This window comes from Ascaphus truei, chromosome 3, assembly GCF_040206685.1.
Source record: "Ascaphus truei isolate aAscTru1 chromosome 3, aAscTru1.hap1, whole genome shotgun sequence".
Lineage (NCBI taxonomy): Eukaryota > Metazoa > Chordata > Amphibia > Anura > Ascaphidae > Ascaphus > Ascaphus truei.
In genome coordinates this window covers 333948250-333963126 of record NC_134485.1, presented here as the reverse complement: position 1 = coordinate 333963126, position 14877 = coordinate 333948250, and the positions used below count along the sequence as shown (strand labels likewise).

Below are 14877 nucleotides of genomic sequence, written 5' to 3'. Positions count from 1 at the left end.
AATGTAGCACATTAAAGTGTTCCCACAGATAATAGACCCTGGTAGTATTAGAAATCACAGTTAACAGGATGTCATGGCAATATTGTCAGAATATAAATATATTCCAAACCCTCACACAAAGAAAAAGCCATCTACATATTTGTGTCTAGGGAAATTATCAAGCCTGCATACAATTATTATTTTTAACATTATATACAGTGCATACACACTTAGATGGAAAAGTGTGTGTCAACCCAAAATGTTTGTTAAAATTAATTTGAACTGTGTGTCTTAAAGCTGTGGTAAGAAATGTTTTGTGAACTACATGGTAACAGTGGAGGTCGCTATTTGAAATCAAGGGGATGACGAACAACTTTGAAGATTCCATTCTGCATCCAAAAGCTCTTTGTGACTGCACTCAACAATTTTCAGTGAGAACATAACACTTCTGTGATTGAGGACACATCACTTACTGTATTCCATGAACTTTACTTTCACTGCACTCATGCAGTAAGATGAGACTATTAGATCATAAGAGCAGAGGTCAGCACTACATAGAGAAAAGGAAATGGGTGCTCAGAATAGTTCCAGATTCGATAATCAGAATAATATCTATGCACAGATAAATAGGAGAACTCCTGCATGGAGTGGGTATTAGATGAAATAAATGAGTGAGTAATCTTGAGAATAAAACCTCCTGACGGTGACAGAAAAAATTGTTTCCCACATTGCTGAAACCTCATTGGAGGTAAAGAAGACTGACTTTTTGATGATTGTCAAAGTACTCCCTTTTTGTATTAGTAGGCTTTCTTCTTAAGTGAATTAAAGTTCTTACCCACTCCTAGAGTTTCCTTGGTGAGGCGTGACCAACCGCAGATGAAAAGATCCAGATGAATAGTACAAAAGTAAGCAGCGCACAGCCAAGGGAGCCATGCAGGATGATGGTAAAAATATATATTTTATTGTAACATCACAAAAAAGGAGGTCTAGGAACCCTTCTATGCGCTTCGCCCTTTTGGGCGCTTTATCGAGTAAAAAAAGCGCCCAAAAGGTGCGAAACGCGCAAGAGGGTTCCTAGACCTTTTTTGTGATGCAATAAAATATATTTTTTACTATCATCGTGCCTGGCTCCCTTAGCTGTGCGCTGCTTACTTTTGTACTATTCATCTGGACAAGACTACATACACCTTTAAGTTTAGAAAAGCTATGTGCGATGTGAAATTAAAATAATCTACTCACAGCAGTACTCCCAGTAGTAAGTGGATAAAGTTACAACAGACACCCTGATGTACCAACATAAAACTCTGATCTTCTAAACACATCTGTACAATGACATGTTTTAATTGCACATTCATCTTCCCCCAGCAGCTGACAGCATGTAAATAATTTTATAGATATTAAATGGAATTGTACATTTGTGAAGAAAAATACCATATCAAATTGCTTATTATTTACAAAACAGGATAAGGCACTCTCATAACATGTTGACTGACCAAATTAAGAATGATATACACTTTGCATATTCCACTTGTAACGTTTTTAACAAAATAGTAGCTTCAAAAATCCTAAGAGTAGTCTAGGTCTATATTGCTTTTGCCTTCTCATTTTGCTATTTTTTATGATAGCAAAATAGTGCTGCCATGTAATTGCCACAACAATTGTACAGTAAGTGTGAAACAATGCATTATTCAGCACATAACGAAGGCAAAGCGCAAAAAATATATATTCAAATTAACAGAGTATTGGTACATTATAAAATCAGTGTTTGAACTCTGCTGACCAGAGGATATTAGTTAATGTTGCAACTCATGATACCATGGCAGGGACTTTCAGCAATGCACCATATTTACTGGCTCAGACTCGCCAATAAAACTAAACCGGTCTCTCCACAAACCATCATTTCATTGAGGAAATTAAGCAAATACAGTACCATATTTGTGTCCTGTCCCAAGGTATCCAATATGCAATATTGTACGATTAGAGGAATACCATTGTTATCCAACTTCATCAGGGGTCTCCAAACTCAGTCCTCAGTCTTTGACTGAGCCACTGATTGAGTCACCTGCTCTGAAACAGGGCTATCCATAAAAGCGGCCTGTTGGCGGCCCTTGAGGACTGAGTTTGGAGACCCCTGATCTACATCATTCACTGACTCTACATGGGACTGAATAAAAGGTTTTTGGTTTACACGGTAGAAAAAAACGATTAGCCAATTCCAAGTAGAGGAGTACAGTAGTTGCACCATAAAATGGCATATCTTTACATGCACACTACAAAGTGTTTCATCAGAGTAACAGATATTAATCTGATGAGATAAGGTTCTGCGAATGTCACCAAGTGAGAGGCAGTCATTTTGAAGGTGTAATCCCACCGTCGTCCAGTTTACTTTCTTAGGGGCCTCTGAATTGGAAAGGGTTTGTCAAATCAAGTATTTTCTCTAACGTTATCCCACCCTGTCCTTATCAGAGAATCAATAAAGTTAAGGTGAAATGGGGAGGACTCAGCCTTCACAAGCTCTCGCTGAACACCCGAAATCATACAAAAAGGGAGTAGCCAGAAGAAAGTCGACCCCACATCTCTACCCCTAAATATAATCTTTAAAATAAAAAAAAATACTTGGTTGTTAGATTTAGGTTAAACATTTATCAATTGACAACATGAAAGGCCTTGGACAGGTCACTGGAATTACTCCACATTGGTCCTAGGAGGGATTTACAATAGGGTGTGTGATTTTTTACATGAAACCTGTTGTAGAGTAGAGTACTGTGAAGAAATCTTTACAATATACGCTTGCAGGGCAAACTGCACCTTAAAGGTGCAGCACATTATAGATTACATAATTCTTCCAAAAACAGAGTGACACTTGGTAAAAGCAACTGTACATATTTAAAGGGGCCGTTCCCCGTATATATTTTTATTTTATTATTATTATGGAACGATTTCTTCAAAATACTGTATGAGGTCTGTTTTCACCTCTAGTTTTCCCTCCCAATTAATAATTATTAAACTATTTAATTCCTAAGAGGAGCCCAAAACATTAATGAATATGGACAAGAGCCTCCCACTTAAAACTAGTAGAACATCATCTGGGAAGATTAAGACAAGAGTTTCTGATCAGACCCTTTGATATCTGCATGGAAACCAGTTCAGCCATGCCTGCTGGAATGGAGAAAATGAGAACAGCAGAAGTTACCATGCGACCTCTTCTGACAGCCTTGGCCTTACTTAAATAAAAAATAGCTGGGGTGGAGAGAAAAAAAAAAATTAGGTAGTTATCCGAATTAACACTTGTGGTTGCCAGGTGACAGCTACAATGTAAAGTGGTTTATCCATCCAGGGGGCCCCTGATTAAGTAGTTGTGGCATATACCATTTGCTCATTTTGTAGGGGCACTTCTGGCACTCAGAGCCAAGGGCATCACAATGCTCACTTTCAAAATAGGTCACATTGGGCAGAACTGCACGTTTAAGACTAACAAGATCAAGAACTCCTAATTAATTACATGCACACCTGGCTATTGTAGACATTAATGGCCTAACTATAGTGAAACTAGTTGTTGGCAGTTCATCCTCCTTGTACAGCTAGAGCTACACTCTAGATCAGGGGTGCGCAAGATTTTCTGGGGGGCTGGTGGCTGTGGCAATTAGGGGGCCCGTGCTTCCCCGAAGGAGATTAAATTACATGCCAGGGATCGCGCGAGGCCTCTAACTTTCCAGCGATGCGTCGCCTTGGCATCCCGGCTTCACATGACATCGCATTTATTTGACGCCGGCGCCGAGCAGGAGGGGGAGCACGCAAGCAGGGGGTGAGAGCAGGCAGGGGGGTGCAGGGAGACGAGTTTGCACACCCCTCCCTGCTCTAGAGTACACACGCTGCAAATACATCAAGGACAGCAGATTTCAAATCTAATTTACAGGTAAAATGCCAAAAGCACCATACAGTTTGACCACAAGCTTTCTTATCTAAAAACTTTAGTTAGTTAACATTGCAGATTGTTGGTTACATGTTCAACTAAACAGGGAAGGTAAGATGCAAAAAAAAAAAAAGACTTCATAACTTCACTGCTACAGTGCGATCATAATTACTAAAAAAAACTATTTTTTCAACCAGGTAGCATCTAGCACAGGAGTGGCCAACTCCATTCCTCAAGAGCCACCAACAGGTTAGGTTTTAAGGATATCCCTGCTTCAGCACATGTGGCTCAAATCAGGTGTCATAGCCAGCCAGCTGTGTTGAAGCAGGGATATCCTTGAAATCTGATCTGTTGCTGGCCTTTGAGGTCTGGAGTTAGCCACTCCAGGGCTAATTATGCCAAGTTGGTACCATGACAAAAAGACATTGGTTTTTGAGGTTTCTTGCAGGTATCGTATGCTGCGGCAACGAAAGGTATTGAAGATCAGCAAGTTACATACGTATACAGGCGTATGATCTCCTTTTGTGGTCGCATGGGTCAACAATTATACTGCTCCTCTAATTAGTTTTTTTTTTTTTTTTTTTTTTTTTTTTTTAAAGTCTCTGCTAATGTCCAATTGAAATGCTTTACAAGTCCCTTCCCCATCATTACTATCGCCAATGCTGCTTTGTAAACCTGCAAAGCGCTTGAAAGATTGTGGCGCAGGTGTAATCTAAAAGGTAACAGATGGAAGAGGGGAAGAAAAAAAAAAGGAGGCATTATTTGTAGGTTAATGTAGTGGATACTTGGTCTAGGAATGCAGTTAAACAGGTTAACAGGTGTGTTTTCTTTTCTACTTAAATTATATAGGATTCGAGGTATCAAAAAAGGCTCTTCAACTTTGAAGTTCATATCAACCATGTCTTTTTCTGAAGGGTTATGCAAAGATATTTGTGACAAAATCCAGGAATCTTTTTCCATACTGGTCAGGGTGGACTGTAGAGATCTCTGCTCCAGCCTAGAAAACAGAATAAGTCTGATCAGATCTGTTTGATTTCCTTAAAATGAGAATTACAAGTTGCTGAATAAACCAATTAGTTTAATGATATCTATAAGAAGCCTTACTCACCAATAGCATGACATGTTGCTTTAAATGCAACCCCCTCCTCCCCCTCACTGTTGAGCAGTCAATCATACCTCCTGCCCATTTCACACTCCAAAGTAGATCATAAAATGCAATTATTTACCCCATGCTTCACAGTCTTGGCTGCATGGGCCGCTTTCTTCTTTGCATCGTATTGTGTTAGAATGTCAATCAGCCCCATGAAATACACTTCCTTCTGTGGTGCACCTGTATGGTGAAAAACAGAGTTGGTCTCCAAAAAGAGTATACAGTGAATACACTGCCTTTTACAGTTACATGATTGGATGGCAACGTCGCCAAAGTCTATCAGAGCATAAACAAGCGGTAATCACCTCATGGAACAACAAATCTAACTAAACTAATGTTAATATTCTGTCTGAGATCCATGTACCAACGATATCTATCCTAAGCCCCTTTGTTCTTTTTATGTTTACTTGGAATTCATTGGAGATACAGAGGCAATGAGGTGGAGTCGTTGCCAATTCTGTGTCATAATGCTCAACTTTTGTAAATGGTCGAAGGTCACTTAAAACATTTTTAGGCAATCATTCGGTCCCTTTTTATCCCTTAGCACATGGGTGCGTAAATTGGGGGGGCACGGCAGTTGCAAAGGCCCTGCGCTCTTCCCCAAGGCATTTAAATTAAATACCGGGGGATCGCGTGAGGCCTCTGCAACTTCTACCTGGTCTTCGGCGACGCTGGATCACGTCATCCCGTTGCCATGGCAACGTGACTTCACGTGACCCCACAACATCATTTGACACCAAAGACAAGGGAGGGGGGGGGGGGTGTGTCCCGGGAAGGCGAGCAGGCAGGGGTGCGCAGGGGAAAAAGTTTGTGCACCCCTACTCTAGCACACCATAGATATTTCATCATGCACAAATTGTATATTTTTTTTTTAGCTAGCTTCCGTTAACATGTAACTTGTTTTAGGTTATTTGCTAGACAAGATAAAGGTAAACTGAGATTTGTAGGCATAAAGTCATTTCTAAGTCAACTGTAGAACTTTAATGTAAAAAATATATAATTTGACTTCATCCCGTTTAGATTCCACTTTACCTAAATATTTAAATAAATGTGGACATTACTACCTGCCTTGAATGACAAGAGTCCTAATAGGCATACTAGTCCTCAAGTTTACAGCTGTGGCTTTCTAGCCCTAAAACAGACTATATGTAACCCTGTTTTGCTTTCGAATATCACCAATACACCAAAACTACTTAATGTGATGCTCAATCTACCTTTATATAAAATAAAAACAGTGCAACTCTTGCACATGCTTTAATAACAGAAGGCGGGAGGGCAGCGAGAGAAATCAAGCAATTGCCAAATCTTACTTTCAATTATATAACCTTTTAAAATTGACTTAATTTATATTAAACATAATTGGTTAAATCTGCTGCTGTTTTTTCAAGCAGATACATCAAACATGTCCCTGATATCATCTAAGGACCTCCCTCCACCCTCAGATGTTGGACTCTGAAATCTCCTAGACAAAACTCTTCAACAGAAGTTTGCCAACAAGATCAGGCTGCACTGATCTTTTCTATATTTCTACTTGCTTCAGTATGCAATATAAATCCACACCTTTGGCAGATGATGTTGCAGCTCTCGATCAGTGACCCAGACAATATCTTTGTACCAGGGGGTCCTTGGAACAATTTGGGCCAACTTACCATCAGAGCTTTTGATTGCATACACATCAATAAAGGGATCGAATTCCCCAGGACCAAGCGGCTTCTGAGAGTTCAGGTATCCAGCTATTCCTTCAGGGGATGTCCCATAGGATCCGACCGTCACAGGTACTAGTCCCTCATTTTCAGCATCCTCCTCCTCCAGCTCCTCCTCCTCTTCTTGCTCAGCACGATGGACATCATTGATTCCCAGCAACAGACTATAACCCATAATTTTCAACTTCCCTAGAAACTGCAAACATATTCAGTTAGTTGAAGCAAAAGAGATATCCGAATGTGTAATGTAGAGTGAATGTCATTTACAAGCACCCTACGACACTTCAAAATCTTGAAAAACCCAAAGATGGCATGGCAGACAACGTCCAAATGTATCCCAAGTACATCTTGCTCATGTATGAAGATCGGTAAAGTGTATCTGACTTTGGCTAGCTAAATGATATTTACATTTGAAAATATATAAATATAGTATGGGATAATACAAGGAGCTTTCAAAATAACTATTTATCACAAGGTCAGTACAAAGGACACAGGGTCATCCCTTGAGGTTGGAGGAAAGGAGGCGTCACCAGCAACAAAGGAAAGGGTTCTTAAAAGTAAAGGCAGTTAAAATGTGGAATTAATTTCTCATGGAGACTGATGGCAGATACAATAGATATCTTTAAAAATAAAAATAAAGGTTGGACATATTTTTAGAGAGGAAAGGTATACAGGGATATACCACATGAGTAAAGATGGGAAGGATGTTGATCCAGGGTGTAATCTGATTGCCAATATCTGGTGTCAGGAAGGAATTTATTTTTCCCGCATGAGAAATCACTAGATATTTCACTGGGGTTTTGTTTGCCTTCCTCTGTATCAATAAACAACAAGTACAAATATATAGGATAAAGTATCTGTCTAAATTTAGCATAGGTTGAACTTGATGGACGTATGTCATTTCCCACTCTCGTACTATGTAACTATGTAGATGTAAAGAATGCTACACTTTGACTATAGTTAAAAAAAGCATTTTAATTTTTAAAATCAAAGAATTCTCTAAAGCCATCAACTAGTGAGAGTCAATTACTGTGGAAAAAGACGTCCCCTCCAAATTAGCGATGGAACAACCAGTTTGGAGATGTAATTGTATCAGAACACAACAAATGAGCAATTGTTAACTCTACCTGCAGCATGACTATTTACAATACTGCAAGCTTTAGGTACCTCTGACAATGAGGTAGTGTTACAGTAATAGACTTTAGAGATATTTTAGTGGCCAGGCATCTCAGATTTATGAAGAGCACTTCTCTGTGGCCCGAGTCCTGACTCCTCAGAAGATTAGAAGAGCCAGGCAATGCTGACACAATGTCAAAATGTTCCAAGAATATCTTGAACACAATACAAAATGTCATCTCTTGCCCAAGAAATTTCAAATTAACCAGAGCATAGTGGCTGGAACAATCTGACTTTATGTCCAAATCAGTGAGATTTAAAATAAATTAAATATGTAGGACCAATGCTGTCTCTTATTGCTATAAGTGATTAACTCAGTTTGGGTGAAAAACAAATCAATCACCGATGCTATGCAAGACGTCATCTCTTATAGGAGCATAAAAAACACTATAGCTGTCACTATGTTACCCTCTGGGTGACTATTTGCTCCCATAACTAGATTGTAAACTCAGCTGCCAAGGTACTCCAGAATTATTGTATGTACCAGTAGTAATGAAACCAGAATGATTTAGATAGGCGCTGAATAAAAGTGCAGTGATATAGTGATAGATTCACACAGGAAAAAATATATATATAAGTAACTGAAACGATTTCTCAACCTTCCTGTGGGGGATATGTATAGATCCCCCTCAAATGGAATAGATACAGGTGGTTGGAAGGGAGCCAAAGTCGCAGGAACATCCAAAAAATAAAAGGAAATATAATAGTGCAATATGTTGTGATAAAACGAATTCTGAGTTATCTTGGCTCTATAGAGTGTCTACTTACAATAAGTAGGTATATAAACCTATATATAAAGGTATAAGCGTTTGCAAAACGCTTTATATATACCTACTTATTGTAAGTAGACACTCTATAGAGCCAAGATAACTCAGAATTTGTTTTATCACAACATATTGCACTATTATATTTCCTTTTATTTTTTGGATGTTCCTGCGACTTTGGCTCCCTTCCAACCACCTGTATCTGTACCAGTAGTAAGTCAGATAACAGAAAACAGCAATTAAACAAACATGTTGGCCTACTAAACAGTATCACAGCATTACAACAAACCTACAGTATAAGAGTTTGGGCAGCAATATTAAAAAAGGTTAACAAAATTGTTCTCATAAAATATATAAATGTATTGAAGACAAAAATATACAGGGGGCCAAACTCTGTGCTTAAAGCAAACATTTCGAGGGATGCAAAGGATGAATATAATACAATTAAAAATCTTATATACCTCTACATCTCGCTTCAACTTCTCCATGAAAACTTTCTTTTGTTCCTCATCCACATATACCTTCTGGCTCATATTTAAGAAATCCATATCTTTCAAAGTGGGCAGTTCTTTTACCTTGAAGAAAAAGAAACAGTTGCTCCTTTGCTATAACCCTTTCATAAACATCATTTAATGGAGCATTTAAACTTCCGACAGATACTTCGTTCACATGAGTAATATTAGACCCTGTTCAGACTACTTACACAAACGAAAAAGGGATATTCAGCCGGCGCTCTAAGTGTTCAAATAATGGAGTGCCCAAAGAAATGTATAAATAGATAAATGAATAGTGAAAAATAGTGCTGTTAGACAGTGATATATAGTGTAGATAAAGCAAAATGCAAACAATTGCCTTCACTCAACCCTCATAAGACCCTCCTGTAGGGTCTGAAACAAACCGTTGGAGAAAACAGGGGAGCGCTGGAAACAGGAATGAAGTGCAATATAATGCAAAGTGAAAAATAAATGGCAAGTTCAATCTCACAAATGTGAAAAAGTTCTTCAAACATCAATTGTGAGCGATTGCTGTTCCTTCCCCACGTAGTTAGCCTCTACATGGGTCACACACACGGAGCATGATGAAGATGGTTTGATGTAAAATGAGAGACAACAGGATGGTGTAGGCCAGGAGTTCACAAAGTGGGGGGCGCAAAATTATTCTGGGGGGACACGGACGTCTCCAACCTTATCTTCGGCGACGCGTCACCATGTCAAATTATGCCGCGGGGACACGTGACGTGTGTCGCCATAGCAACACCAGTCAAATGACAACGCGGGGGTCACTTGACGTCACATGACCCTGCGCATCATTTGACGCTGAATATTAGGCAGCGGATGGGGGGCAGCAAAGAAAGTTAGCGCACCCATGGTGTAGGCCAGTGTTTCCCAAAGTGTGCGCCCCGGCTTGGCTAGAGGGGCGCCGCGATCAGGGCCGCCAGCAGCGGGAAACAAGGGCTGCAGGTGGGTGGGTGTGAAAAAACGGGCTGCGGGTGGGTGGGTGGGTGTGAAAAAACGGGCTGCGGGTGGGTGGGTGTGAAAAACGGGCTGCTTTGTGAAAAACGGGCTGCGGGTGGGTGGGTGAGTGTGAATAACGGCCTGCTGGTGGGTGGGCGTTTGTGAAAAACGGGCTGCAGGTGGGTGTGTGTGAAAAACGGGCTGCAGGTGGGTGGGTGTGAAAAACGGGCTGTGGGTGGGTGTGTGTGAAAAACGGTCTGTGTGTGAAAAACGGTCTGCAGGTGGGTGGGGGGGGGTGTGAAAAACGGGCTGCTTCTTGTGAAAAACGGGCTGTGGGTGGGTGTGAAAAACGGGCTGCAGGTGGGTGGGTGTCTGTGAGAGAGTGTCCGTCTGTCTGTGTCTGACAGAGAGAGAGTGAGGTCAGAGAGAGTGAGGTCAGAGAGAGTGAGGTCAGAGAGAGTGAGGTCAGAGAGTGAGGTCAGAGAGTGAGGTCAGAGAGAGTGAGGTCAGAGAGAGTGAGGTCAGAGAGAGAGAGAGGTCTGAGAGAGAGAGGTCTGAGAGAGAGAGAGGTCTGAGAGAGAGAGAGAGAGAGAGAGAGAGAGAGAGGTCTGAGAGAGAGGTTTGAGAGAGAGAGGTTTGAGAGAGAGAGAGGTCTGAGAGAGAGGTTTGAGAGAGATAGGTCTGAGAGAGAGAGAGGTCTGAGAGAGAGGGGTCTGAGAGAGAGAGAGGGGTCTGAGAGAGAGAGGTCTGAGAGAGAGAGAGTGAGGTCTGAGAGAGAGAGTGAGGTCTGAGAGAGAGAGAGTGAGGTCTGAGAGAGAGAGAGTGAGGTCTGAGAGAGAGTGAGGTCTGAGAGAGAGTGAGGTCTGAAAGAGAGAGTGAGAGAGTGAGGTCTGAGAGAGAGAGTGAGGTCTGAGAGAGAGAATGAGGTCGGAGAGAGAGAGTGAGGTCTGAGAGAGAGAGAGTGAGGTCTGAGAGAGAGAGATTGAGGTCTGAGAGAGAGAGAGTGAGAGAGTGAGGTCTGAGAGAGAGAGTGAGATTGAGGTCACAGAGAGTGAGATTGAGGTCAGAGAGAGAGAGAGATTGAGAGTGTGTTAGTGTCTGAGAGAGAAACCAACTGCGCACTGCAACTGTTAGGTATGTATATACACCTTTGTTTTTACTTTGGGCGCCGCGGAAAAATCCTGATCGCCTTGGGGAGCCTTGAACCGAAAAAGTTTGGGAACCACTGGTGTAGGCAATAAAACACAGTATTATAAACAGATTACCAGTGCTCTACCAATTGTCTAGACAATTTGAGTTGAAGGTCAAATGTGCTGTCTTCAGAGGGCTGGGTTCCTCAGCCGCACAAGGTACTGCCAGGGAACCTCCAAATATATGTAAAAAAACAAAAAAACACAGACCTCTTAGATAAAAATAAATGTATTAGGCCACAAGCCCCTATCCTTACTTACAAGTAAAGAATTAGTAGTGCAGCATCAGAGAAATACAAGGGTAAGTTCCACCACAGCAAAGAAAAGTGTCCCAACAATGTGTGTGTCCGTATAACATTGCATTACATTCTTAAATGGAACACTTCGTGATGTTGCGCTCTGCCTGGTAGTAGCCCATCAGGGGTGCCCGGTAGGATCCGCTTCTTGGGGGTAACGCAATCGCCCCCAATCACAGAACTCCCGGTGCCGAGATCCTCTGGTCCCTTCCGGGTGCTCGCGCCCACAATGGACGTCTCGCGTCTGACGTCACGGCGTCAAATCTGGCCGTGTGCCAGGAAATACATTTTACAGTCCTCGCAGCACTCTGATAAGAAAGGCAACAGCGCCATCATGCGACCCCAACTAGTTTTGCTTATTCCATAAACCTTTGTCAGGGGTTAGTAGCTGTAATGTAGCTGTAATTCCTGCTCATACTTTTATACCTCTACGCGTTTCGCACTAGCTTCATCAGGAGTGAGAAATGTGTAGTCTGAGTGTCAGCTGGAGGACTGCACGGCACGACGTCGGTGACGTCATCGGCGGGAGAAGACATACGGGTACTCGGAATTGACTACGCACCAGTTCCCTGCTACAGACACCGGACGGACCCCTAAAGACCCGCCAGGAACAACTGTGACCCGAACCAGGGACTCTGCTTTGCCTCCGCGACACTTCCGTCTATTTCAATGCCTATATTCGAGGCTTAAAACGTGAGTGTGCATTTGGCGTGTGGCCATCTGTATAGAATACACTGTTTTATTGCCTACACCATCCTGTTGTCTCATTTTGCATGAAACCATCCTTATCACACAGTGTGTGTGACCCATCTGGAGGGCAACTGCGTGGGGCAGGAAAAGCAATCACTCCCAATTGATGTTTGAAAAACTTTTTCACATTTGTGAGATTTAACTTGCCATTTATTCCTCACTTTGCACTATATTGCACTTCATTCCTGTTGCCAGCGCTCCCCTGTTTTCTCTTCAATAGTTACACAAACACCATACATCCAATCAGCCATTTTTACCCAGAGCACAAGGTTATATAAATTATGCGTTACACAATGTCATGTTGATTTTGGACAATGCGTGCTGCTTGGTAGCCGCATAAGATTTTCCTACAGGAATATGTTTGTGGAAATAGTTTTTCCTCAACATGGAAATGATTTGAAGGCAAAATAATTTAAAGGCTAAATGTGCAATTCTCTAACTGCTCTCCCAACAGAGAAAAGATTTATTTTCAAGTACAGCTTGATGCATGAAAATGCACGGCACCAGAATGTATAATGTAATGTTTAATATATGCCCCCACTAGCTCTTTTTTGGAACCCCATAAAACATTAGGAAAATAATAAAAAAAAAAAAAATATGTACAGCTTCAGGCAACCAAACGTGGTCAGTTTACTCATGTCGAGGATTTAATTTATTCTAGCTCTGGCAAAAACATAAAACAAATAAGGCACTGCAGAAGTGAAGGGTGTGTGTGTGCAAGGCCGGGGCTGCGTGAGGGGAGGCTTGGCATGTGTGAGGTGTGTCAAAACCTAGCGCAGTGTAAATGAGTATTAGGCGATATCTATTGTTGGTACAAATAAAGGTATTATAAGATAGGCTTTTGAGAGTTCTCTCTTCCCTAGGTCAGCAATACTGATTTACACAGATTCCAGGAGTTTAATACAGATGTAAAAAAAGAAAAACAAGATAGTCATCTAAGGCAGATGATGCAGAGAAGGAATAAACAGACAGGGTAATAAATGGATTAAAGGGACGGTGAGATACAGGACTATGCATCCATCAGCAGTGTGCAGGGGCGTGGGGATGCACGGAGAGAGGGGGTTAATTGTAAAATTCAAAGAGAGCCAGGATGAAACATCACAAAAAATTATGGCAGTGGGTTAAAAAAAAACACATATCAACATTAAGTCCTCTTGTTTTACTGTCAAAGTGTATTATCATTTTGAGTTCAAATGTTTTCCGTTCTTGAGTGCTTTTAAATATTCCATTGAGGATTTTGGTGTTTAAATCCTTTATGGAATAATCTGGCTGTGAGAAGTGGGGTCTCACTGTAGTATACATATTTCTGGTGTATTGGTGGTGGCAGCCAAGAAAGAATAAACATTCTCAATCAATAAGCAAATCAATATAGCTTTCAGTAAATGTTATAATATAGGACACACACACTTATATTTTAATGTGCAAACAAAAAGAAAAATCTGCACTACTGTACCTGTATAAAATAAATGTGGACCTTGAAATAGACAACGTTCACATAAATTAACTTGAAAAATAAATGATGAATAATATTCGATATAGGTGTTGTAACAGTGATGACACTGAGCAAGTGTTACAAATATAACAAATAATTACAAGGTGTGGTGAAACAAATTAAACTGAAAAGTTCCATCTGCAAAAGTCTGACCATCAAATATAGAAAAAAGGTGTATAAAGTCTATGGCTACAAAAAATGGGGCCTTGCTATCCCAGAGTTAATGAAAGAGAATAAAAACCCCCACAATGTACTGTACTGTAGTTGCAAAAAGTGATCGGTAACTTAGATGTTAATGGATCAGATGTCCATTCAGGCAAACTGGATCGCCAAACTTGTTTGCTGGGTCAGCTGCAGCTTCGTTGGATGAAACTCAAGAGCAGAAATCTAGAAACTAAAAGAAGCGCATGCCCCAATAGTCTACGTAAACTCCCTATGTGACACAGGAGGCAAAGACGCTGCTTCAAGATTTCATCGGAGAAACAGCCAAGAGGCGCCGCCGGGGACGAGTTAAAAGATACGGCTACCATGCTTCTGACCTATTGATCCATAGCAAGGGCAAAATCAGGAAAAAAATGTGTGTGGTGCTCTCAAGACAAACCGTGTTGCAAAAATGATGTATAAAATGGAAGACAACCCTTAATAATTGATATGAGATGTCTCTAGGATGCAGCCCGGTAAAAATACTATCCCACAAAGCCAGGTAGTAAGGAAAGTATCAATAACACCTGCAGGTGACCGGTAGATGAAACATCCTTAGAACAGACATATAGGCATGGACAACATGGAATAAACTCACATGGGAATCTTCATCCACAATAAACAGCAAGTCCAATGTATCCAGTGTCCTTTTTCAGGGTTGAATGTGCGTCCGTTAACAGGCAATCTTGATGCAGAAAACGAAGGAGGAAAAAACGAAGCACTATATCCAGCTGTAAATACAGCAATGAAACCAACAGGAGTACGTACCAAAATAAAAGCTATTTAATGGGTCAGAACAAAGTAACAAA

The 14877-nt window shown here is 41.0% G+C and overlaps 1 protein-coding gene across 2 annotated transcripts in view; it reads right to left on the bottom strand.

Annotated features, from left to right (window-relative positions):
* Window positions 1-1304: 1304 nt before the first annotated feature.
* PIP4K2C (phosphatidylinositol-5-phosphate 4-kinase type 2 gamma) overlaps window positions 1305-14877 on the bottom strand; it is a 74377-nt gene continuing 60804 nt past the window's right edge. For both annotated transcript variants that reach the window (XM_075591549.1, XM_075591550.1), the window contains exons 7-10: window positions 9147-9260; window positions 6692-6941; window positions 5119-5222; window positions 1305-4889 (exon numbers count right to left, since the gene is read on the bottom strand). In XM_075591549.1, coding sequence (XP_075447664.1) covers window positions 4809-4889; window positions 5119-5222; window positions 6692-6941; window positions 9147-9260 — 549 coding nt within the window. In that variant the 3' untranslated portion in view covers window positions 1305-4808. The remainder of the gene's footprint in view (window positions 4890-5118; window positions 5223-6691; window positions 6942-9146; window positions 9261-14877) is intronic.